General features: G+C 36.6%; 1 protein-coding gene across 1 annotated transcript; it reads right to left on the bottom strand.

Annotated features, from left to right (window-relative positions):
* Positions 1-259: 259 nt before the first annotated feature.
* LOC135150422 (uncharacterized) lies at positions 260-24,930 on the bottom strand. Its single transcript, XM_064086713.1, has 2 exons — positions 24,078-24,930; positions 260-390 (listed from the first exon to the last, which is right to left on the bottom strand). The coding sequence occupies exons 1-2, from the start codon at positions 24,928-24,930 to the stop codon at positions 260-262; spliced, it is 984 nt and encodes a 327-aa protein (XP_063942783.1).
* Positions 24,931-25,459: the final 529 nt, after the last annotated feature.

The following is a 25,459-nucleotide window of genomic DNA, read 5'->3' as shown; positions in this document are numbered from 1 at the left end:
AGTTTTAAAATTCTGATTTCCTTTAAATTCTTTTCCAAATGCTCAGGTTTCAAATTCTTTGGTTTTGTTCTTTTCAGAAATACAGTTTTTCCAAAAGTGTTTTTAAGAAGGTGTTGTATGGAGACGTCAAATCCAGACCATCGGATTTGAGAGATGCCACATCGATGATCGAGAGTAAATAAGATGACTATTAAGAATTAGTATCCTCCACCTAAGATGGATGGTTTGTTTGATCAATTGAAGGAAGCATCTTATTTTTTTAAGATAAACTTGAGATCTGGATACCATCAGTTAAAGAATCAGGTTTGAGAATGTACCTAAGACATCCTTTAGAACCCAATATGGACATTATGAGTTCTTGGTGATGCCTTTTTGGAGTGACTAATGCACCTGCAACATTTATGGATTTTATGAATAGAGTATTTAAGAAATATTTGAATAAGTTCATTATCAATGATATTTTGATTTATTCTCAGACGAAAGAATAACATGATAAGTATCTTAGGATACCATGGAAATTCTGAGGAAAGAATAGCTATATGCGAAATTTTCAAAATTTGAAATTTTGATAGAGCAAGTACAATTTTTAAGGGCATATATTTTCCAAGGAAGGAATAATGATAGACCCGAGAAGATTGAGGCAATATCAAATTGGGAAAGACTAAGAAGCCCAACCAAAGTGAGAAGTTTTCTTGGTTTAGCAGGATATTATAGAATATTGTAAAAGATTTCTATAAGATTGCGATTCTTTTGACCAAGTTGACTAGAAAAGAAGAGAATTTTGAATGGACCCCTAAGTGCGGGGAGAGTTTTCCGGAATAAAAGAAGCGACTAACAACGGCTCCTATGCCGACCCTACCTAACGAGATATGAAATTTTGTGATCTATAGTGACACGTCTGGACAACATGAAAAAGTGATAACATGTGCTTCTAGGCAACTTAAGGACATCAAATTGAGATATCCTACCCATGACCTAGAATTAGCTGCTATAGTGTTTGCTTTAAAGATTTGATGACGAATTACTTGTATGGTGAGAAATGTGAGATAATCACGGATCGTAAGAGTCTAAAATACTTATTTACCAAAAAGGAGATGAATATGAGATAAAGGAGATGGTTAGAATTAATGAATGACTATGATTGTACAAAAAAAATGTAGTTGCTGATGCGTTAAGTTGGAAAGAAAAAAAGTCAATGTGATACTTTTATTAGGGGAATAGATTAAGAAGATGGAAAAGCTAGTATTTGAAATTAAGAATTCAGAGCATAAGGAGGGAAGGATTTATGAGATGTTAGTACCACCAGAGTTACTAGAAAGAATCAAAAAAAAAAAAAAGTCAAGAACTAATGACTAAAGAGAGACATTCGGAAGTGACAAGCGATGAATACTTGAGTGTTAAAGATGAAAAAGGAGTTAGGAGATTTGCTAATAGAATTTGGATTCCCAACATGATAGATCTTAAACGAGATATTGTGAGTAAAGCTCATGAATCAGGGTAATCTATACACCCAGGAAGCACTATGATGTACCAAGATTTGAAGAGAAATTATTGATGGCCTAATATGTAAAGAGAGATCGTTGAGTAAATGTTTGACTTTCAAAAAAAAAAAAAGTTAAAGCTGAACACCAAAGACTTAGTAGATTATTGCAACCATTAGAAATCCCATAATGGAAATGGGTACACGTCTCAATGAACTTCATAGTAGGCCTACCGAGAACCCAAGCCAATCATAATGCTATTTGTGTAAGTGTAGATAGATTGACAGAATTTGCACATTTTATTCCTATTAATGAGAAATATACCCTTGAGATATTAGTAAAGATACATATGGATGAAGTTGTTTCTAAGCGTGAAGTGTTAGTGTCAATTGTTTCATACAGATATGCGAGATTCACATCGAAATTTTGGCAAGCGTTTCAGGAATATTTTGGAACTAAGCTTAACCTGAGTACTGAGTATCACCTTTAGACTGATGGATAGAGTGAAAGAATGATTCAAGCCATCGAAAATATGTTAAGAGCTTATTCTTTGAATTTTAAAGGAAGTTGGGATGATCATTTACCCTTAGTTGAGTTTGCTCATAAATCATTCTAGTATTGGAACGGCACTTTATAAGGCATTATAGGGTAGGAAGTGTAGATCACCTCTTTGTTGGGATGAAGTGGGAGAGAAAAAGATTATAGGATTAGAGTTAGTTCAACATGGTTCAACATATCAAACAATCAATTAAAAAGATACGAAAGAGATTAGTTGCAGCTCCAGATAGACAAAAGAAGTATGCAGATTTACAACGAAAAGAGAATGCGTTTGATGTAGGAGAGAAAGTACTTTTGAAAGTATCACCTTGAAAAGGAATAGTCAGGTTCGGAAAGAGAAACAATTTGAATCATAGATATATCGGACCATTTGAGATTTTAAGAAAAGTTGGAGCAGTGTCCTATCAACTAGTTGTACCTCCATATCTACAACATATTCATGATGCATTTCATGTATCTCTTTTGAAAGCTTACAAGACCAATGATCGGCATGTTCTAAATTATGAGCCAATAAACCTCTAGTCTGATTTAACATATGAAGGGAAGCCAGTAAAGGTTGTGGATTCAAAATTACAAGAATTAAGAAATAAGTAAGTGAAATTGGTAAAAGTAATTTGGCGAAATCAAGCTGTAGAAGAAGTCACGTGGGAACTGGAAGAAGCAATGAAAGAGAAGTATCCAGAGTTGTTTCAGCATCAAATCTGATTCCGAGGTCGGAATCCTTTAAAGGGGGGAAGGATGTAACAACCGCGAAATTTCAAGTACGTAAAGAATTTAATTATTTTATACGGTTAAGGTTATTATTGGAATAATTATGAATTTATTGTCAATAAAATATTGGTACGTAAAATAATTAAGGATACTACGAGTCTAGATTATATTGGCTAGCATTTTAAATTCCGGTTATGTAAATTAGTTGGTGGACGTATAGTTTTGTTGAGACCCAGAGATTATAAATATTACGGGTTAGCTAGAATAAACATTTTGTTATAATTATTAAAATTCAAGATATTTAGAGAAATATTAGAATAATTATTTAATTAATTATTCTAGTATTTTTAATCTCGAATAATATTTTAATAAGGGATTGTTAAATGATCCGGGACTGAAATATTTGTAAAATAAAACGAAACAATTTAAACCGTAGCGATACGTTGGTTTGCGCGCAGGTAATTAAATAATTAATAATATATATTTATATTAAACGTGGTGCCCAAGTTTTCTTGGGGACCAAGTAAAAATTTATTTTAATAAATGATAATTAGGAGCTAATCAAGTAGTATTAGTAGATAATTGGGATTAAAATTTACTATAAAAGCAGGAGAGGTTTGGTAGTTTCATTTTTAGAAAAAACCAAAAAAAAAAAAGTGAAGTGAAGCAGGAGTTTTACCGAGTACTTGAAAGGCAGCCATATAAACTCACTAATTAAGGTACTTCTTTCTCCTTCCTTTAGTAATAGTAACTGTGGACCTATTTCTATATTTATTCTTAATATAACTACACTGCTCGGAGATAAAAGTCAGTATAAGTTATTAGTTATTCTGTGAAACATGTAAGGTCATGGCCAGGACTCTTATATGCCAAAAATTTGGGGTTTTGTTTAATTATTGGTTTGATTGATTTATGGTTGTTGATTTAATGGTGATAATAGGATTGAATAGGAGTGATTCGGCTGGAGTTTTGAGGGAGGTCAGAAAGGAAAGAAGGGGGTGGTGCTGGGTTTAGAGTAATAATATTTAGTGAAAAGTTGTGAGTGGGATTTAAAAATATAAAAGCTAAAAATTATTTGATAAGTGTTGAAGACTAAAGAATTGATTTAGTTAAAAATAATCGAGTTGAGTGATATATTTAAATGAGATTAAAATTATGAGATAATTTAATAATTTGGGTTATTGTTTAAATAAATTGGTGAATATCATTAGCCGATTAATAAGTGGACAAAATTAGAGAAAACCTGATCTTATATCAAGTGGACAAATATTTATTTGGATAGTTGTCGGGGATAAAATATAGAAGTAGTGACTTGTAATGTTAATTTAAGTAAGATTAGAATGATAAATGAGGAGAATGAGATTAATGTTGAAAATAGTGAATTATATAGAAATAAATTTTAATATAAAGTTGATAAATTTCGGGATTTAATTGATAAACTCGAGAATTAAATTTAGCTAATAATGGTTGATTTAATAAATGATTAAATTAGAGAAAGAGAGATTTGAGTGATTAAACATTATATAGCATGGGATGGGTTAATAGAGTTTATGACTTAATTTGACAATAACAGATTTTGGTGGAATATTAAATCATAAAAAGAGAGATGAATAATTATTTAACTTAAGTTGGGTAGAATATTTATAACAGTCATTTTCTAAAGTATTCAAGTACAGGTGATAAAAGAGACTATTCAAGAAGCTAAAAGGTTTTACCTCATTAATATGGAGAGATATCAAAGAAAGAATGTAATAGATATTAGTGAGATCTTAATAAATTACTCGAGAATATTATTTTAAAATATATATTACTAAATATTATCATTTTGTGGCATAGAATGTTTTCTATCTGGAAAAGGGCGAAGCTCAATTATCTGATTTAAATTCACAGTTACTTTGCGAAGGAAGTCAGGCAAGTTCACTATCCCTCTCTTTGACGTGAAGTTTTCGTGTATATTTAATTTTGTGGAAAGTGTTGATTGGGAATATATTAAATTTCGTACCATTGTGAATAGAGAAGATATCTAAGTTTCATTTGAAGGCTTTAAAGCTATTACTTTCTATAATTCGAGCTCTCCCATTGTTCGGGAATGAGTCGATCCTAATAACTATAATATTTTGAATCTTCAAAATTTGACGTGAATACATTGCAGCGATGATCTCAATTTACTCCTTTTGGAGATCATCTTATCCTTTGGAATCTAGTTCTTTTAATTATCTTTCACTTCGACCTTCAGGCAATCTTTGTTATGAAAAAAGGGTGCATTGTTCGCACTTCTTTGACAGAGATGAGTAGTGATGATTGAAAAGTGTTTGTTTGGAAAATTTTCTTGTATTCGGAGGAATCTGTTCAAGCTGGTCAACACGAATTTATTAAATTCGTGGTGGAGTTGAAATTTACTATCTGGTAAGGCAGATAGTGGGGTTCCAGTGTTAAACCCTGATGCTAGCAAAGAGAGTGTTGGTGTGTCTTCAGTGGTTACGATCAGACCACTAGGACTACACAGGAGAACGGTATTCACGAAATGGTACTGATCGAGCCATGTAGTGTTACCGAGAGGTGGAAGACCAGCGTTTTCTTTACTTAAAATTTGTTTTTTCATTTGATGGTAACTGTTTTGTTACTTTGACTTGAATTATCTTCTATGCTTTATTCGCATATCTTGTTAATTGTTGGTTTGTGCTATGTGGACTTGCTGAGCAATTAGTTGCTCATTCTTGCATCTACTTTATTCCTTTCGAGCAGTAAAGAGTGAGTATGGCACAACTCAAGAGAACCGCCCGGAAACGGGTTTTGGGAAGGAAAAAGAGAAGGCACATCACATGAGCTGAAGCTGCTAGGCAACGCTGCTTGGTGATGCCAACTATAGTTATTATAATAGTCTGTGATCAGACTTGCTATTATGTAATAAAGTTAGACTTGGTAGTAGTGTTGTAAACGATTGACCCTGGACTTGTGGGGCAAGAGTTGGTTTGTATAATATTAAAATGTAATGCAAGTGTTGTTTTGAGCCAGATATTTAGTGACGGACCAGATTTGCGGGATGCGGATCTGGGGGCGTCACATATGTATTGGGCAATTACATTATATACAGAGTGGGATATTGACTATAAAAGGAAACCGTGTCTGAAAAATATATTCGGGTGATGATGTCCTCTTGAAAGCTCATAAAGATAATTATGCTTTAGTCCTGCAGGCAGATTTGTTCTTGCATAATTATAAGGTTGAGTGGATGATCAAGGATAAAAGATATTGATTAAATTAATTGTCAGAAATTAATTTAATTAATGGACATGCGATATCTTAAACATGGGGAATTTATAAGCAATTAATATGGGAGCCGAATTAAATAATTAATTTACGGAATTAGGAAAGGTAGTGCAAATATGAAAGGCATATGTTTAGCCTATTTGTAATTAAAGAGGTACCAACTCAACTCTGATAAGAAAGCAAGGTAAATAGCAAGTACTATTGAAGGAATCCGTACGAAGAACGTCAAGTGATTTATTGAAATTATATGTTTGAAGAATTTCAGGATGCTGCTGCACACCACTGGAAGAAGTTCATTAATATGTTCAAGCCTCAGTGTACAAATAATCTTTTGTAGCACGTCCAGAAGTCCAGAAGGTATAAAGTTTTAATACTTTATTTATTCAGAAGATTCCATACTATTGTTACTAATGAAGAAGAACTACGAAGACAAAGAATCGACGAACAAGCCACATCTCAAATGTTTATTTGATAAAGAATATTTAATTCAGCTAGATACAGATGAACCAGACAGTACATTTGTGTGTCAGCTACTCTAATTAAGTATTCTGCATCAACTACAAGTGGCCGTTCAATCAAGACAAAGATCTACAAAGTTTAATCTTGCCGGAAGTCTCTGCTGATGAGGATTTACAATATTATAAGTATTTATTTAATTATCTCACTATTCAAAATAATTGAATTGATTGTATAATTTATTTATTAAATTAATTCACCTTCGAATTAATTTAATTTATGAATTTATATAATTAATATAATTAAGTGGGTAATTATCTAATATTTATATATATTAAAATAGCTGTTTATTGCATCACCTGACTCGGTATGACATTATAAAATAATGTCATACCGTGCCCCGTTTCCAGACTTTCTCAGAAATGACTTGAAAAAGTCATTCTAATGGTTGTAGGATGCTCATTCAGTTCGGTATGACATTCTGATTGAATGTCATACCGTTTGCTTGCATATGGTGTACACTGGTATGACATAATAATGTCATACCGTGTCCTGATTCCAGGGATTGTGGTTTGTGTGTATGACTTGAGTTATAATGACTTAAAAATGTCATACCGAAGTGATCAGAATGGCTTTTGAGTTCTATGTCATACCGAATGACTTAGTGGCCAAGTCTGAAAAAGTCATACCGTGCCTATGCAGTATGACATTACTTATTTATGTCATTCCTTTCTTGTTTTAGGGCATGGCTTTGTGTAACAATGTCATATCTTCCTTTGAAATGTCATTCCTAAGCTAGAAAGTCATTCCATTCTATGTCATACCTAGATCTAAGTGGTTTGCCTATAAATATGGCTTCACTTCTTCATTTCTCAAGTGTTCAGGCATTGTAAAAGCTTTCAAGTTGTTTGTAACTTGCAATTGTTATATCCACAGTTTTCTGTGCTTTGATCACTCGGTTGTTTTAATCACTAAACTAGAATACATCCTGTCGAATTTATTCTACGAACTTTAGTGGACATTAAAACGAACCTTATTAATTATATAACGACTTAAAACATTGTTATATTAATTAATTAATTAAAATCTGATTAACAGTTTAATTCAAATCAGATTATTCCGCCGCGATTTTTAGTGACGATTGTATTCAACCCCCCCCCCCTTCTACAATCGTTTCAGGACCTAACAATTGGCATCAGAGCGGTTGATACCATTTTTCCGTATCAGATCCTATACACACTCTGTAACGTCCAAATATTTTTTATTCGAATTAATTTTGATTTAAAATATTTTTCTTTCAAAAATCCAAATCTCATCCAAACACTATTCACTTCAAATCCTTAAACATGAGTACACAAAAGATCAGTAGCATTAAAATCCCACCGTTCAGCAAGGAACACTTTGGCCTATGGAAGAGGCACATGTTCCTATTCCTCCGCACCGCGAACAGAAAATACATCGGGATTTTGGACAAAGGTGTCACTACTCCGATGAATGTCATATTAGCACACGAAGAGGATGGTGTGTTAATACCTCATCAGATCATTCCGAAAGAACTTTCTGAGTACACAGATGAAGAGAGTGAACAGATGAATTTAGATGATGCTCTTCAACTAATTTTGGTTGAATCTCTAGATCCAGTGATGTACAATGCTGTTGTAAATTGTACGAACGCCAAGCAAATCTGGGATACGTTAGAGATTATCAATGAAGGCTCAGAAGAAGTTAGGGAAAACAAGAAAGAGATACTGATGGCTCAGTATGAACAGTTTGGTTCCCATCCCGGTGAAGGGATTTCAGAAGTATTTATCAGACTTAATAATTTGATAAATAATTTAAATCTGAATGGGAAATTCTACGACAAGAAAGAGGTCAACATGAAGTTTCTCTTAACCCATCCCGAACATCTGGAACACAGAATCACTGCCATCAGGGAAAGCAGAGATCTGAATGAGATTTCTCTGGAAAGACTCTACGGAGTTTTGAAAACTTATGAACTGGAGCAAGTTCAGAGTAAACAGAGATATGGCTGGGGTAAAACACAGAACCATTCGAGAGCTCTAGTTGTTGAGTCACCTGTACTGGAAGAAAAGAAGAAGGATGTTGTTGTTCCTTCTAAGACTACTCAGGAATTTGTTGTACCTGAGATGGGTCAGACTACTTCTTCCAGTGGTGACGAAGAGTTCTATACAATGGAAGAGCTTGAACAGTTAGAAGATCAATCTCTATCCCTGTTTGCCAAGAAGTTTGGAAACATGAGATTCCGGAAGAACCCTTCCTATAAATACAAACCTACTGTTAGTAAGTTTCAGAAGGGAGGCTATTCATCTTCAACAAGCAAAGGAGGATACAAGACTGGGATGGTGGACAGAACTAAATTTAAATGTTTCAACTGTGGTGAACCTGGACACTTTGCAACTGAGTGCAAGCAGCCCAAGGTTCAAGGAAAGAGAAAGGATTCGTATGATGAGCTGAAGCAGAAGTATGATGCCTTAGTAAGAAAGCATCATGGTACTTCTGGAGGTCAAAGCTTCAAGAGCAAATCATATCTAGCAGAAGGGAAAAGCTGGGATGATACAGATAGTGATGAAGAAGAGCAGATTGGGAATGTTGCTCTCATGGCTAATGCTGGATCATCTTCACCTCCTCCTGCTGGAAGCTTTCAGGTAGATCCTACATGCCCTAAACTGTTTATGCAATTAGGACTTGAAAGAGATGATGCTATTAAAAAGATGAAAGCTGCCAATCTTAAAATTGATACTTTAGTCTTAGAAATTCATGCTTATAAGATAAATGAGATGAAAGTATTAAAACCTAAAATAGAACAATTGACTATGGATTTAGGATTACAATGTGCTAAAGTCAAAGTTCTAGAGAAAGGTGAGATTGCTTTAAGACTTCAGCTAGACGAAGAGAAAGTTAAGTGTAAAGCCTTTAAGGATGCCTCCACTATAGTCAAAGAACTTAATGATAAACAAGAGATCAAGAGAACTGTTGGAATAGGTTTTGACTATAACAAATCCGTAGGTAAGGCTAGTAACATTACTCCTTTTAAGAAGAGTGCTGAGGAAAGAGGGATTCCTTTTGTTTTGAAAGATTCCCTTAAACCTTTGTTTAAAACCTCAGAAGCTGAACCGCTTTTAGAGACTCCTGTTGTCATTAGATATGAACTCAAACAGGAAGACCTTGAATTGAAAGAGAGTAATGAGAAGAGAGATGAGATCCTGACATCACTGAAACCAATCAAAGTGAAAGGCACTGTTAGATTGCCTAAAGCTGGTTTAGGTGTCAACTCTGAGAGAACTAAATTCAACAAGCCTAATAATTTTGTGAATAGTAAGAACAAGAACAATAGATGTCATTCTACTGAGAACTTTAAATCTGATAACAAGGTTAGAGTAGAATCTATTGATGTTCCTACTAATATGACTGATACTCCTATTGTTCCTGCTTTTGATGCATGCCATAAATGTTGTGGTGTTGATAATTGCATGACTTGTGCTTTCAATATGATGTCTGCTTATTTTAGAAATTTGCATGCTAAAAATGAAAACACATCTCCTAGACAACACACAAACAATAAGCATGCTAGATCAAAGACTGCTAGTCCTCCTTGTGTCAAGAAGGAGACTTATGTTTCAAAGCCTAAAACCAAGGTTTTTAAGGCTGTTGTTAAGAATGTAAGTTCAGTCAAATCAGAACCAAGTATCAGTCCAAGAGGCTCTGTTGTATTACCTGATAGAAATCAGTTTTTTAAGTATGCTGGACCCAATCAAGTGTGGGTCCCAAAGAATGTTTAATCAAGTCGTCTTTTGCAGGGTGCCAGTGGAATTGTTCGTGTTACCTGGGTGCTTGACAGTGGAGCGTCAATGCACATGACTGGCAATAAATCCCTGCTGGAAGACATAAGAGAAGGAGCTGGCCCTACAGTCAGTTTTGCTGATAATAGCAAAGGTCGTACTGTGGGATATGGCAAGTACAAAATTGGAAGGATTATCATAGAAGATATTGCAATAGTTGAAGGACTTCAACATAATCTCCTAAGTGTCAGTCAATTCTGTGACAAAGGATATTATGTTCATTTTGAAAAGGAGATATGTATCATTAAACATATCAAGGATAAGCGTCCTTCACTATGTGGCATAAGGAAAGGCAATATATTCGTAGCTGATTTGTCTTCAGGACCAGGAAACGAAGTTCACTGTTTCTACGCCAAAGCGTCTGCTGAAGATAGTTGGTTATGGCATAAGAAGCTCTCACACCTTAACTTCAAAACCATGAACTCTCTAGTCAAGAGATATCTAGTGAGAGGTTTGCCTTCCCTGGAATTCTCAACTGATGATCTTTGTGAAGCTTGTCAGAAAGGAAAAGCGAAGAGAGCATCTCACAAAGGCAAAACCATCAATACCATTACAGATCCACTTCATTTGTTGCATATGGATTTGTTTGGCCCTGTGAATGTTGCATCCATTAATGGAGGAAGATATGCCTTGGTTATTGTGGATGATTTCTCAAAATTTACTTGGGTTTACTTCCTGGCTTCTAAGGATGAAACCCCGTTGACAGTGATTGATCATATAAAGTTAGTTGAATTGGATAAAGGTGTGCCAGTCAAAGCTGTAAGGTCAGACAATGGCACAGAATTCAAGAATCATACTCTAATCAACTTCTACTCTGAAAAGGGAATTAGAAGGCAGTATTCAGCACCAAGGACTCCTCAGCAGAATGGAGTCGTCGAAAGAAAGAATCGTACACTGATTGAAGCTGCAAGAACTATGATTGCTGAATCAAAGCTTCCTCTGTACTTTTGGGCTGAAGCTGTGTCTACTGCCTGCTATACCCAGAATAGAACTTTGATCAACAAGGATCATATGAAAACTCCATTTCATCTGTATAACAACAAGAAACCTTATGTCAAACATCTTCATGTATTTGGTGCCAAGTGTTATGTTCTCAAGGATGGTGAAGAGAACTTGAACAAGTTTGAGCCAAAGGCATCTGAAGCAATTTTTGTTGGTTATACAAATAATGCTTATAGAGTTTTTGTAATTGATACTCTGTCAGTAAAAGTTAGTGTCAATGTAACATTTGATGACACTAAACTACCAAGTTTACAATCTGCTGATCCATCTGAATCTCTGAAGTTTGACAACTATCCAGATTCTGATTCAGATGATGACGTACCACCTGAGGTTGTAACAGGTGATGACAACAATGATAATGATCCAGGCAATGGTGGAGGAAATGGTGGAAACACTGGAGATTCCACTAGTGCCAGTGGTGGATCATCAAGTCAACCTGGCAACAACTCAGGGGGAGCTGGTGGATCAACTAGTCATACACATCAGCCTAATGATAATACTGCTGAATCATCAAGGACACAACTTCCAAGGGAAAGGATTTGGAGCAGAGATCATCCCTTTGATCTGATTATTGGTGATCCTGATGTTGGTGTAAGGACTAGAAGTGCTACGACAAATGAATGTCTATTCTCTGGTTTTCTTTCACAATTAGAACCAAAGAAAATAGATGAAGCACTTGCTGATCCTGATTGTGCCATGCAAGAAGAACTCAATCAATTTGAGAGACAAGAAGTCTGGGCCCTGGTTCCAAGACCAAAAGGAAAGTCTACAATTGGATCTAGATGGGTCTTCCGTAACAAGTTAGATGGTGATGGCATTGTTGTAAGAAACAAAGCCAGACTGGTTGCAAAGGGTTATTCTCAGGAAGAAGGAATTGACTACGATGAAACCTATGCTCCAGTTGCTCGTCTTGAAGCCATCAGAATATTTCTTGCATTTGCTGCACACTCCAACTTCAAGGTTTATCAGATGGATGTGAAAAGTGCATTTCTGAATGGAAAGCTAGAAGAAGAAGTATATCTGGAACAGCCCCCTGGCTTTGAAAATCCAGAGTTTGCTGATTTTGTGTACTTCCTATTCAAAGCTGTCTATGGGCTTAAGCAATCACCAAGGACATGGTATGACACCCTCTCTGAATTTTTAATTGAAAATAAATTTACTAGAGGTGTCATAGACAAAACTCTCTTTTACAAATTGCATGATAATGATATGATATTTGTTCAAATATATGTTGATGATATTATATTTGGTTCTACTAACGATAACTTGTGCAAGAGATTTGCTAAGTTGATGCAGAGTAACTATGAGATGAGTATGATGGGTGAGCTGTCCTACTTCCTTGGTCTTCAAGTAAGCCAAAAGGAAGATGGAATATTCATTTGCCAATCCAAGTATGTCAGAGATCTTCTTCGAAAGTACAATTTAGAAGACTCTTCCCCGGCAAAGACACCCATGGCCACTGCCACAAAGCTTGACCAAGATAAATCTGGTAAGAAAGTTGATATCACAAGCTATCGAGGTATGATTGGCTCTTTACTTTATCTTACTGCAAGTAGACCAGATATCATGTTTGCAACATGTTTATGTGCTAGGTTTCAGGCTGATCCTAAGGAATCACATCTTATAGCCGTCAAAAGAATCTTTAGATATCTTAAGGGTACACCTGGTTTAGGTATTTGGTACCCTAAGAATACTGGTTTTGACTTAACCGGCTATACAGATTCTGATTATGCAGGTTGCAGGATTGACAGAAAGAGTACGTCTGGAAGTTGTCAATTTCTAGGACGTCGATTGGTTTCCTGGTACAGCAAGAAGCAACACTCAGTGTCCACTTCTACTGCTGAAGCTGAGTACATAGCTGCTGGCAGTTGCTGTGCTCAGATTCTCTGGATCAGAAACCAATTAAATGATTATGGTATTTCTATCGACAAAATTCCAATATTTTGTGACAACACCAGTGCCATAGCCATTTCAAACAATCCAGTGCAACACTCCAGAACCAAGCACATAGATATCAGGTATCATTTCATTCGAGAACATGTCATGAATGGTACTGTGGTGTTACATTTCGTACCCACAGCTGATCAGATTGCAGACATCTTCACTAAACCACTTGATGAATCCACTTTCTCTAAGTTGGTTTGTGAGCTAGGGATGTTAAATATGCCATGATTCTCTTTGTATATAGCTTATATGTATTTTATATATTATTATATATTTTTTTTAATTTTCTGTGTAATTATATCTATTTTATTTGATTTTATATAATTGTTTGTAAATTATCTGATAATTTTATGTGTAATTATGCATGTTCATATCTGTCTCTATAATTTTCTAAGTGCTACACTCTCCCCTGTAATATTCTCCATGCATTTAGATAATTATATGTATTTATTTTGTATTTTTCAAAATTAATTAAGCATAAATATTTGTTTTTAAGTTAATTCATTTTAATGAACTAAAGTTAAATTCATAAGTATTTATATTTAATTAAAGTTGAATTTTACAAAATATATGTGTAATATATTATATATTATGTGTATTAGATTTTTGATTAAATGTGCAAAAGGTTTTATTGCTTTTAAATAATCAAAAATCATAATATTCTATTTTGTTTTATTAAAATTCTGTTTTAATAGCTCGGTATGACTTTTCCAAAGAAAGTCATACCGGCTGTAGCTTTCTCTACACACCTCTTCAAATCGGTATGACATTCTGATAATGTCATGCCGAATTAGAATGCCATACCAGATTTATGCGGTATGACTTTTCTAGGAATGCCATACCGAACATCCCAGAATGTCATTCTAGGGAACTCGGTATGACATTTCCTTAGAAAGTCATACCGACTTTACCAAACCCATATGACTTTACTTATGTAAGTCATACCTTACTCTCATTTCATCTTCTTCATCACACCTGTACACACACGACTGCCATTGTTATTTCATTCGAGTTTTTCAAGTTTTTGCTTCAAACAACTTGCTGGTTACTTATTTCAAGCCTAAAAAGCTTGCTAGTTACTTGATTTAATCACAAAATCAGTCGAAGTGCTGCCGATTTTGTTTTTAAAATTCGAACTTCGCCGAGTTACAACCGATTCACAACGATTCCGAACGATTTTGAGCGAGTTTTTGCCGAGTTTGTGTCCAGTTGGCTGTGGATTCACTGTATAAATCAGTCTGTGGTGATTTTGATTCAATAGTTTTGAAACCCTATTCTTTGACTTTGAGTTTTAGGGTTTGTGGAACTAATTTGGGGATTTTTGAAGATATTGAAGCTTAAGACATTGTTTGGGGACCTTGCTTAGTCATTTTCAGATTAATTAAGTTTTAATTCGATTTTACTCATATAAATCGAATTATTAATTAATTAATTAATTGATATTTAATTATTAATTGAAATTTGTGAGAAATTTGAAAATTTTTATTTTATTTGAAAAATTCTCACTTAATTCAATTTTTAATTCTAAAAATGGCCGGTCGCTTTGTAATTGAGGAGACTAATTTGAATGGATTTTTCGACCCCGAGGCCAGTTTGGCTCGTTTTAGACCGTGGGTCCGTTTTCTGAATAGTCAGTCGCTCGTCAGCACTGCTATTACAGCTCATGCAGACCTCCAGATACAGCCAATTCAGGACTTCTACTCGACAGCCCTGAATACTACTTTGTTGGATAATCATCGGGTTTCTGGAGATATACACGGAAGACGTACGATTACTATCAGCACTGATGATGTGAATAGGATTTTGGGGTTTCCAAGGGAGAATTTTGCTGAACTCCCTACCGAAGCTGAACTCTCCAATTTCTTCGAGACAATCTTATATCAGGGAGAGATCAATTTGCCTAGAATGTTGAAAGGCAATCTGAAGCCTGAGTGGGATCTTTTCTTCGACACTTTGGCTAAAGTGTTTGCTCCGACCACTCGTAAGAACTTTAATGTAATAACCTCATTGCTTCAGAAGATTGGGTTCAGCATTGTTTATAATCGTCGGATTAACTTTGGAAAGCTTATTCTTCAAGCCATTCTTTCCAAGTTGGGACCTCTTAGGAACAGATCTGTTGAACAGAACGCAAAGGTTTCCTGTTTCTATCCTCGCTTTATCATGTTGTTTCTAAATGATAAGATGACTGACGCTGAGAAGGAACACTACTCCAACTCTCCTGTGGCACAAGTTCCTCGTGTCTGCACCAAACTTATGACTCAGTTGGATAACAAGAACAAATTTGCAGCTATTCCCCTTGTCACTACTCCTTACATGCTACAAATGTTCAATGCTCCTCTTCAACCGTATCAACTTCAAGTGGCTCCTCCACCTCAACCTCAGCAACAACAACAACAGCAGCAGCAACCTCAAGAACCTCAACCCCTGCAGACTCAACAACCTACACAACACCATCAACACCAACTTCAACATCAACAACAACTTCTACAACAACAACAACAGCAGCATTCACCTCAACAATCCCAAGAAGCACAATCTTCACACCATTCATCCAACCAATCATCATATCACTCCCCTATCCATCAACAAGAACAATCTAACCCTTCATTTGAAGATCAAACTTTGGATTATGATCTCTTCGAGCATCAACCATCTTCATCTGAACCTCTCCCACACCAAACACAATCCCAAATCATCCCACAAACACAATCTACCTCACAACCCCTTCCCTCTGACTCTCCTATCAACCCAGAGCTGCAGTCCTTCCGTCAGGACCTATAGGTAGCTCAGGTACTTTCTAACTTATCATCTAATTTTAATGTTGATACGTCAGATTATGGTTGTGATCTTGTTTGTGACCTTGATTTTGTTTTCCAGCCTACCAGCAATGAACCTGACAACACACAGGTTCATAACCTAGCTGACGATTCAATTCAACAAACTCTCGTTTCTCCAAACACATCAATCAACACTTCTATGCAACCTGTTCGTAAAGTTGCGAGGAAACGGAGTTCGAGTAGTTTAATGAGTAAACCCACAGCTCTGTCTCCCTCAAAGAAGCAAAGGGTGGAAGCCTTGGAGACAACTGTAGCCTCATCTGTGCCTTCCCAACAAGGCTCAGATTTTGAAATGGCAGATAAACAGTCTCTGGACCCATTCTCTCTACAGGATGTGGCCATTGAAATTGACCGTCCAGCCGCGGTAACTTGTACAGAGTCAAGCACTGCGCTAGCACTCACGCTAGTGCCAACCCAAACAGATACACAGGTTACTATGTTTACTGAGTGCACAGATTTTCAAAATCAATGTATTATATATGAAAACTTTGCTGATCACCCTTTCTTTTCTGATCAGGCGGAACTTGGCAGCGTGCAAGTTAATCTGCCCTCACAGGCGTTCGGAGGACAATTTGTTCCTCCACTGCCTTTGAACCCATCTCAGGGGACATTGGTAGTATATACAGGTACAGCAGGAAGAGTAACTGAACAGAGTGATGTAAGGCAAACACCGAGCGATACACATGCACGTGAGGCTAGTGAAACAGCTTTGAGTGTACGTGAGGTGAGTGCACACACTGACCCTGCTCTGTTTGAGGAACAAATGGCAAAGCTAAGAGCTGAGCTTGCCAGAATGATTGCTGAGAACGAGAAGCTCAAGGGTGCACAGTTGGTGACCCTGCAACAGAAAGCTGAGGAGAGGCCATCCAGTTCTTACAAGGATGAGCTTAAAGAGGAAATCCATGACTTGGCTGTTGAAATGAGGTCTAATCATGAACTTTACATGTCCAAATTTGAGACCATCGACAGCAAGTTAGATCAACTCCTCAGAAACTCCAACAAATCTGATGATCAACCCTCTGGAGAGGATCCCTCAACTAAGGGGGAGAATAGAGACAAAGGTGACAGGGATGATAGAGGCAATAGCTCAAATCAAAGCAACAAAGATAATACCACTTCTGGATCTGCCCCTGACAAAGAAACTCATAAGTCTAAAGGCAAAGAACCGTTACATCAGTCCGACAATGTATTCAATTCTGATAGTTATGATGACTATCCACAGGATATGGATGATGATGACATCTTCGATGCTACCTATCATCAAGCAGAAGAAGAAGAAGGTAAATTTGATGAGGGTTATTTGTTTCAGGATGAAGAACCTGTTGACCTAGAACATGAGGAGAATGTCCGGAAGTTCAAAGCTGAAAATGAAGCTAGGAAGCGTAAGCTTCGTGATTTCCAAAAACTTCTAGAGGACAAGTTGATCACAGAAGAACAAATCAAGATCGAGAAACAGAAAATCTATGATGCTGCAATCAAGCAGAAGAATCTTGATATAAGGAGGAAAGAAGGAAAAAGCTGGGACATTGCAAGAAGAATCTTTAATGGACCTCAAAGGGAGCCTTTCGACGACAACAAGTTCTTATCTCTGATCTATGATCTTAGAGAGGTAAACCCTGACGAGGATGTCTTTATGCATGCCTTTGCTTTGGAATTAAATTATGTGACTGTGGGGGTCAACAATTTGCTAGAGCAATGGGAGCTAATTGTCTATACACAGAGGAATGGTTCTTACAGACTATCTGTCGAATCTCTGAAATCATTCTCTGTATCTGAGCTCTGGGTGCTTCGGAACAAGGTTAGGCGAAGCTCCAACCTGAACGAACTCCTTCGTGACAAACTGCTGGAACAAGCTATATTCAACAGTCCTCAGGTTGTCAGGAATCCTTACTGTATTAAGTTCGTTCACCAGGAGATCTTTAGCACTGTCTATCTCAACGAAGAAGCCTTGCCAAAGTATCCAGCTAAACAACTTGCTCTTGCCTCCACTCTTTTAAGAACCAAGGGCTTTGCTTCTAAAGCTAAGTCTGATGCTGATGATGTGATTCTTGCTTACTGCACTCGAAAGAATGTTGCTCAGTACTTTCGAAGGATGAAAAATGTTACAAAATCTCAGCCATCAGACTTCCGCGAAGACCCTGTGGATTTGGAAGTACTTCATCAACTGGCTCTGGCAAAGGAACGAAAGAAGCGTGGTAAATCCACTACATCTGAAGTGCCAACCAGGGAAGAACCGTCAACTCCTATCCTTCACACTTCTGATATCGAAGAAGGAGAAGTTGATCTTTAGATTCATTAGGGATTTGTAATATATGTTCAGTAAGAACATCCTTTTGTAATCTAATGTAATCTTTTGAATTCTGGTGAATGTTTAATGAAATACCAGAAACTTTTGGCTATTTACAATTCATGTTTAATCCTTTGTCTTATCAGTTAGTTGAGTTATCCTCTCGATAATTTGCATGTTATGTTAACAAACAAATAGGGGGAGATTGAAAGGCATATGTTTAGCCTATTTGTAATTAAAGAGGTACCAACTCAACTCTGATAAGAAAGCAAGGTAAATAGCAAGTACTATTGAAGGAATCCGTACGAAGAACGTCAAGTGATTTATTGAAATTATATGTCTGAAGAATTTCAGGATGCTGCTGCACACCACTGGAAGAAGTTCATTAATATGTTCAAGCCTCAGTGTACAAATAATCTTTTGTAGCACGTCCAGAAGTCCAGAAGGTATAAAGTTTTAATACTTTATTTATTCAGAAGATTCCATACTATTGTTACTAATGAAGAAGAACTACGAAGACAAAGAATCGACGAACAAGCCACATCTCAAATGTTTATTTGATAAAGAATATTTAATTCAGCTAGATACAGATGAACCAGACAGTACATTTGTGTGTCAGCTACTCTAATTAAGTATTCTGCATCAACTACAAGTGGCCGTTCAATCAAGACAAAGATCTACAAAGTTTAATCTTGCCGGAAGTCTCTGCTGATGAAGATTTACAATATTATAAGTATTTATTTAATTATCTCACTATTCAAAATAATTAAATTGATTGTATAATTTATTTATTAAATTAATTCACCTTCGAATTAATTTAATTTATGAATTTATATAATTAATATAATTAAGTGGGTAATTATCTAATATTTATATATATTAAAATAACTGTTTATTGCATCACCTGACTCGGTATGACATTATAAAATAATGTCATACCGTGCCCCGTTTCCAGACTTTCTCAGAAATGACTTGAAAAAGTCATTCTAATGGCTGTAGGATGCTCATTCAGTTCGGTATGACATTCTGATTGAATTGTTGGGTTTCGGGGCAACAAACACAGCGGATAATCGACGTAAAATAAAAAAAAAATCCGAAACCCTAACCCGAGGATCCATCTATAAAGAACGGCTGATCATGGAGATACGAAATAATACCTTGTTGAAACTTTACGTTAGCGAAAGATGGAGGTCCGGAACAAGCAATCACCACGCAGCCCTCGTCTAAGGATCGCGTCTCTAAGCAGTCCACACGAACGTCTGATCGCCAAAGATCACCGGAGCCGGTACTAGCCGAATGCAGCCTCTCTCTCTCTCTCTAGCCTCTCTTGATGTAGAGCTGCTAGGGTTTTATAATAAAACGAATTTTATGTTACTTAACCCTAAAACAATACATCATTATGTATTTATAGGGAAGAGAGATAGATGGGCCAAACCCTAATCGGATATTTGGGCTTCTCCAAACCTAATCCGATTTTGGTTTTAATATTAAATTCGAAATTCTAATTACTTAATTAAGACTGGCTCAATTAAATAATTTATTTTGAACTTAATCATTTAATTTAAATTCAGAATTTAAATTAAAACTCCTTTAAACGTTCAAAGTGTGTGACCCTTTAGGTTATTATTACGCTGGCAATAATTTTAATATCCAATAATAAAATTATAAACAATGAGCGGCATCTAGTAATACATCATTGCTACCCAAGTAATAATAATAATTGGTGATTCAATTAAACCTTTTGTGAATAATGTACAATGTAATATAATCCCTTTAACCTTATATTATAGATCAGACTCAAGGCATGTATTGTGTCATCCTCTTCATCGTCTAATCCGAATTTCCTTGATCAATGAGTAGACTATTAAACAAATCAATATTTGAGCACGGCCATGCATTTTATAGTCTCACTCAATCAAGAGGCCAATAATATCACTCCTAAAATAGGAGGGTTAAATCCTTTCTAGATCATTCATATTTCTCATATGATTCATAATATACCCAATGTACATTTCATCATTACCCGGTCAAAGGTAACTTTTAGTGCAACCAAAGTATATTAATTCTCATATAGAAATATAATGATATCAAGTCAGAGGATCATTACATCATTATCACAGTGAGAATTTCTAATGACACTTATTAACATGTAAAATCTCACGGTGGGTCATTCCAGTGCCATGTGTCGATACATGCACTTATGTTCTTGACTTTAGCATCACTATACCTATGATCAATGAGATGTGATCATCAGTCAACAAACATACTAGTCTTAATGCATCATTATTGTCCCTTAACAATGATACTCGACTAGGGACATTTAGGAATATTGATATTATTCTCATAATCTCATTTCTAAGTCACGTACTTAGAGATATAGAATTACATATAATATTCCAAGGACATTTATTATGCTTTCAATTTATTACGCAGTAAATAAAGACACATTAAATATTTATTCCATAATCAATATAACATAATCCATAAATGTCTACGATAGAACACAATAGTATTGTCTCTAGGACACCAATACTAACAATCTCCCACTTGTACTAGAGCCAATCTCTAATGTATCTAATACCCATGGAACTAGTATGACCTTCGTGCTTCTGCTGCGACAAAGCCTTGGTCAGTGGATCTGCAATGTTATCATCTGTATGCACTTTACATATATGTATATCCCCTCGAGTGTTAATCTCTCGGAGTAGGTGGTATCGTCTGAGTATATGCTTAGTGCGGGAATGAGATCGGGGTTCCTTAGCCTGTGAAATGGCTCCATTATTGTCACAGTACAAATCTATCGGATCTGATACTGAAGGAACCACATCAAGTCCTGTAAGAAATTTCCTGATCCAAACAGCTTCCTTGGCTGCTTCACAAGCAGCTATATACTCAGCCTCCATTGTAGAATCGGCAACCGTCTCTTGCTTTGAACTTTTCCAACTAACAGCACCTCCATTTAGACAAAATACAAAGCCAGACTGAGAGATCGAATCATCTTTGTCTGTTTGGAAACTAGCATCTGTGTAACCTTTTACAACTAGTTTCTCTTCTCCTCCATATACCAAGAATTGATCTTTAGTCCTCTTTAGGTACTTAAGAATATTCTTGACTGCCGTCCAGTGACCTTCACCTGGATTAGACTGGTATCTACTCGTCATGCTCAAGGCATATGAGACATCAGGACGAGTACATATCATTGCATACATTATGGAACCAATTGCCGAAGCATATGGAACTTTGCTCATACGGTCCTTATCATCCAATGATTTCGGACTGTTTTCTTTCGAGATCAATATCCCGTGAGACATTGGGACATATCCCCTTTTTGCCTCTTGCATCCCAAATCGATGCAATACCTTATCAATGTATGTACTCTGACTTAGGCCGATTAGTCTTCTTGATCTATCTCTATAGATCCTGATCCCTAATATATAGGTCGCATCGCCCAAGTCTTTCATCGAGAAATTTTTGCTCAACCAAGTCTTAACAGCCTGTAAAGAAGGTATGTCATTCCCCATTAGTAATATATCATCCACATATAGCACTAGGAATGCCACATGGCTCCCACTCACTTTCTTGTAAACACAAGGCTCATCTTCATTTTGAATGAAGCCAAACTCTTTGACTGTTTCATCAAAACGAATATTCCATCTCCTTGAGGCTTGCTTTAATCCGTATATAGATCGTCGCAACTTACAAACCATTTTGGGAAATCTCGGATCGACAAAACCTTCAGGTTGTGTCATATACACATCCTCTTCTAGGCTTCCATTCAAGAAGGCGGTTTTGACATCCATCTGCCAGATTTCGTAGTCATAGTAAGCAGCTATTGCAAGCAAAATCCTGATGGATTTGACCATAGCAACTGGTGAGAAGGTTTCATCATAGTCAATACCATGAATCTGTCTGAAACCTTTTGCAACTAGTCGTGCCTTATAGGTCTGAACATTTCCATCCATGTCGGTTTTCTTTTTGAAAACCCATTTACACTCAATAGGTTTAACTCCCTCGGGTAAATCAACCAAAGTCCATACTTGGTTTTCATACATGGAATCCATCTCAGATTTCATGGCATCAAGCCATCTCTTGGAATCTGGAGTGTTCTTAGCATCTTTGTAGGTTAGAGGCTCATCATTATCCATAAGCATCACATCACCAGTTTGAGTCAAGAGAAAACCATAATATCTCTCTGGCTCATGGCGAACCCTACTAGATCTACGAACAACCTGTGTTTCCGGAACAGGATTACTCTCAATATTTTGATGTACATCCTGCTCAGGTTCCTGCTCTGGTTCAATGTTATCATGTGGTTCTCGAACTTCATCGAGATCTATTATCCTCCCACTGTTTTTCTTAGAAAGCATCTCTTTTTCAAGGAACACAGCGGTTCGAGCAACAAACACTTTGTTCTCAGAAGGATTATAGAATGAATAACCTCTTGTTTCAATTGGGTATCCCACAAAATTACATTTATCAGACTTAGGTCCTAGCTTGTCAGAATTTTGACGTTTCACAAACGCCTCACATCCCCAAATTTTCATAAATGACATGCTATGACGTTTCTCAGTCCATATCTCATATGGAGTGTTCTGGACCGTTTTAGTAGGAACTCGGTTAAGTGTATAGGCAGCCGTCTCTAGGGCATAGCCCCAAAAACTAATTGGAAGATCTGCATGACTCATCATTGATCGCACCATGTCCAACAAGGTACGATTTCTCCTCTCGAAAACTCCATTCCATTGTGGTGTTCCAGGAGGAGTAAGTTGTGATACAATACCACACTCTTTTAAGAAATTCTTAAATTCTTGGCTTAAGTATTCACCTCCACGATCTGATCGTAGAGTCTTAATACTTTTGGTAGTTTGCTTTTCTACTTCAGCTTTGTACTCTTTGAACTTTTCAAAAGAATCAGATTTATTCTTCATAAGATACACATATCCATATCTACTGAAATCATCAGTAAATGTTATGAAGTAGTAAAAGCCACCTCTTGCCATAGTTCGCATTGGACCACATACATCACTATGTATTAGTTCCAATCTCTCAGTGGCCCTCTCACCTTGTCCTGTGAAAGGTGCTTTAGTCATTTTTCCAATGAGACATGGTTCGCATGCTTCGTATGATTCAAAATCAAACTTATCCAAGTATCCATCCTTATGTAACTTGGAAATGCGCTTCTCATTTATATGGCCTAAACGACAGTGCCAGAGGTATGTTTTATTTGAGTCATCAGTTTTAAGTCGTTTATTATTCACATTATAGATGGGAGTATCCAAGTCAAGAACATATAAACCGTTAAATAAACGTGCAACCCCATAGGTAACATTATTCAAAGAAAAGGAACAACTATTGTTCTGAATTGAAAAAGCAAAACCTTTCTTGTCCAAACAAGAAACTGAAATAATGTTTCTGCAAATTGCAGGCACGTAAAAACAATTCTCAAGTTCTAAAATAAGCCCAGTGGGCAACGATAAATGATAAGTCCCTACAGCTATAGCAGCAACTTTTGCTCCATTGCCAACTCGTAGGTCGACTTCTCCCTTTGCCAACGTCCTACTTCCCTGTAGCTCCTGCACATTCATACAAATGTGAGAACCACATCCAGTATCTAATACCCAAGATGTTGAAGTAGACAAATTGACTTCTATAACATAAATACCTGAATCAGAAGCGGCAGCAGCCTTCTTCTTCTTCAGATCCTCCAAATAAGCATGACAGTTCCTCTTCCAATGACCTGGTTTCTTGCAATAGTGACAATCACCCTCCTTCTGAACACCACCTTTTGGCTTCAAGGCCTTAGTTGGACCAGGTTTCGGATTGGCATTAGAATTAGATCCCATCTTCTTCTTGCCTTTCCATTTACCCTTTCCTTTGGCCTTCCCCTTATTCACCATCAATATGGGAGTAGGGGACGCCTTCTGAATGTTGGTCTCAGCAGTTTTCAACATTGCCAACAATTCGGCGGGGTTCTTGTTTATCTCATTCATATTGTAATTCATTACAAACTGAGAATAGTTATTGTTTAGAGATTGCAAGATCAGATCAATTTGGTGCTCAGGACCAATCGGGGCACCCAATTTTTCAAGATAATCAATATACCCTATCATCTTCAGAACATGCGGTCCTACCGGATCACGTTCACCCTGCTTACAAGCATTCAAAGATTTGAAAGTATCAAACCTCTCCTGACGAGCCTGTCCCTCAAACATACGCTTAAGGTGCTCAATCATATCATAAGAATCCATATTCTCATGTTGTTTCTGAAGTTCAGCACTCATGGTCGCTAACATGAGACATTGAACATCCGTGTCATCATCGATATGCTTCTGATAAGCAGTATGCTGAGCACGGGTTGATCCTTCAGCGAGAGGTGTAGGGCGAGGAATATCTATGACATAGAGCTTGCGCTCTTGTTTGAGGACAATCCTCAAATTCCTTTGCCAGTCAAGGAAGTTGGTTCCTGTCAGCTTGTCCTTCTCAAGGACTGATCGTACAGAGAAGTTGTTTGAATTATTTGCCATTGGATATGTAAGTCTAAATGTAAAGACAACCCTATCTGTTACATAGGGATGATAACTCAACAATAGAACAAGGACAAGTAAATAACACTACGCCTGCACCGGAATCGGAAGATACGAAGACAAAGGTTGAAGAAGCCATCTACAGTCTTGAAGGAATAAGTTCACTGGAAGAAGTTCATTAATATGTTCATGCCTCAGTGAAGAATAAAGATTGAAGTATTCAAGATTGTGGAAGCAATGAAGATGTTGTCCAAGTACTCGAAAGATTTCAGTGCAACCCCTGAAGCAAGATATTTCTATATATCTTGGTTGGTTATTTATAATCAACAAACTGAAGCATAAACTAACCCGGAACCGACTGATCAATGGTTGCTGACAAAGACGGTACAATGTTCAACTTCAGTGTTAGTCGCTTGTGAACCAGACCAGTGCACTAAGCGTCAGCACGTACGGAGCTTTGCAAAGTATTTATCGATCGAAGAATTGATCCAGTCATATCAAGTCATTTGTTCCAAAGCCAAGTCAAGCC

Source organism: Daucus carota, chromosome 2 (genome assembly GCF_001625215.2).
Source record: "Daucus carota subsp. sativus chromosome 2, DH1 v3.0, whole genome shotgun sequence".
In the NCBI taxonomy this organism is placed as follows: Eukaryota; Viridiplantae; Streptophyta; class Magnoliopsida; order Apiales; family Apiaceae; genus Daucus; species Daucus carota.
Note: the sequence above shows the minus strand (reverse complement) of the source record. Positions and strands in the feature narration are given on the sequence as shown.

What these genes read in the sequence shown, in the direction of transcription:
- LOC135150422 (XM_064086713.1), bottom strand. Translation starts at nt 24,930, where the DNA reads ATGGCAAATAATTCAAACAACTTCTCTGTACGATCAGTCCTTGAGAAG. An exon ending in GAAGAAGGCTGCTGCCGCTT is followed by an intron (nt 391 to 24,077) that starts CTGATTCAGGTA and finishes TAAATGTTGCAG; the next exon opens with GTGCATTAGTCACTCCAAAA.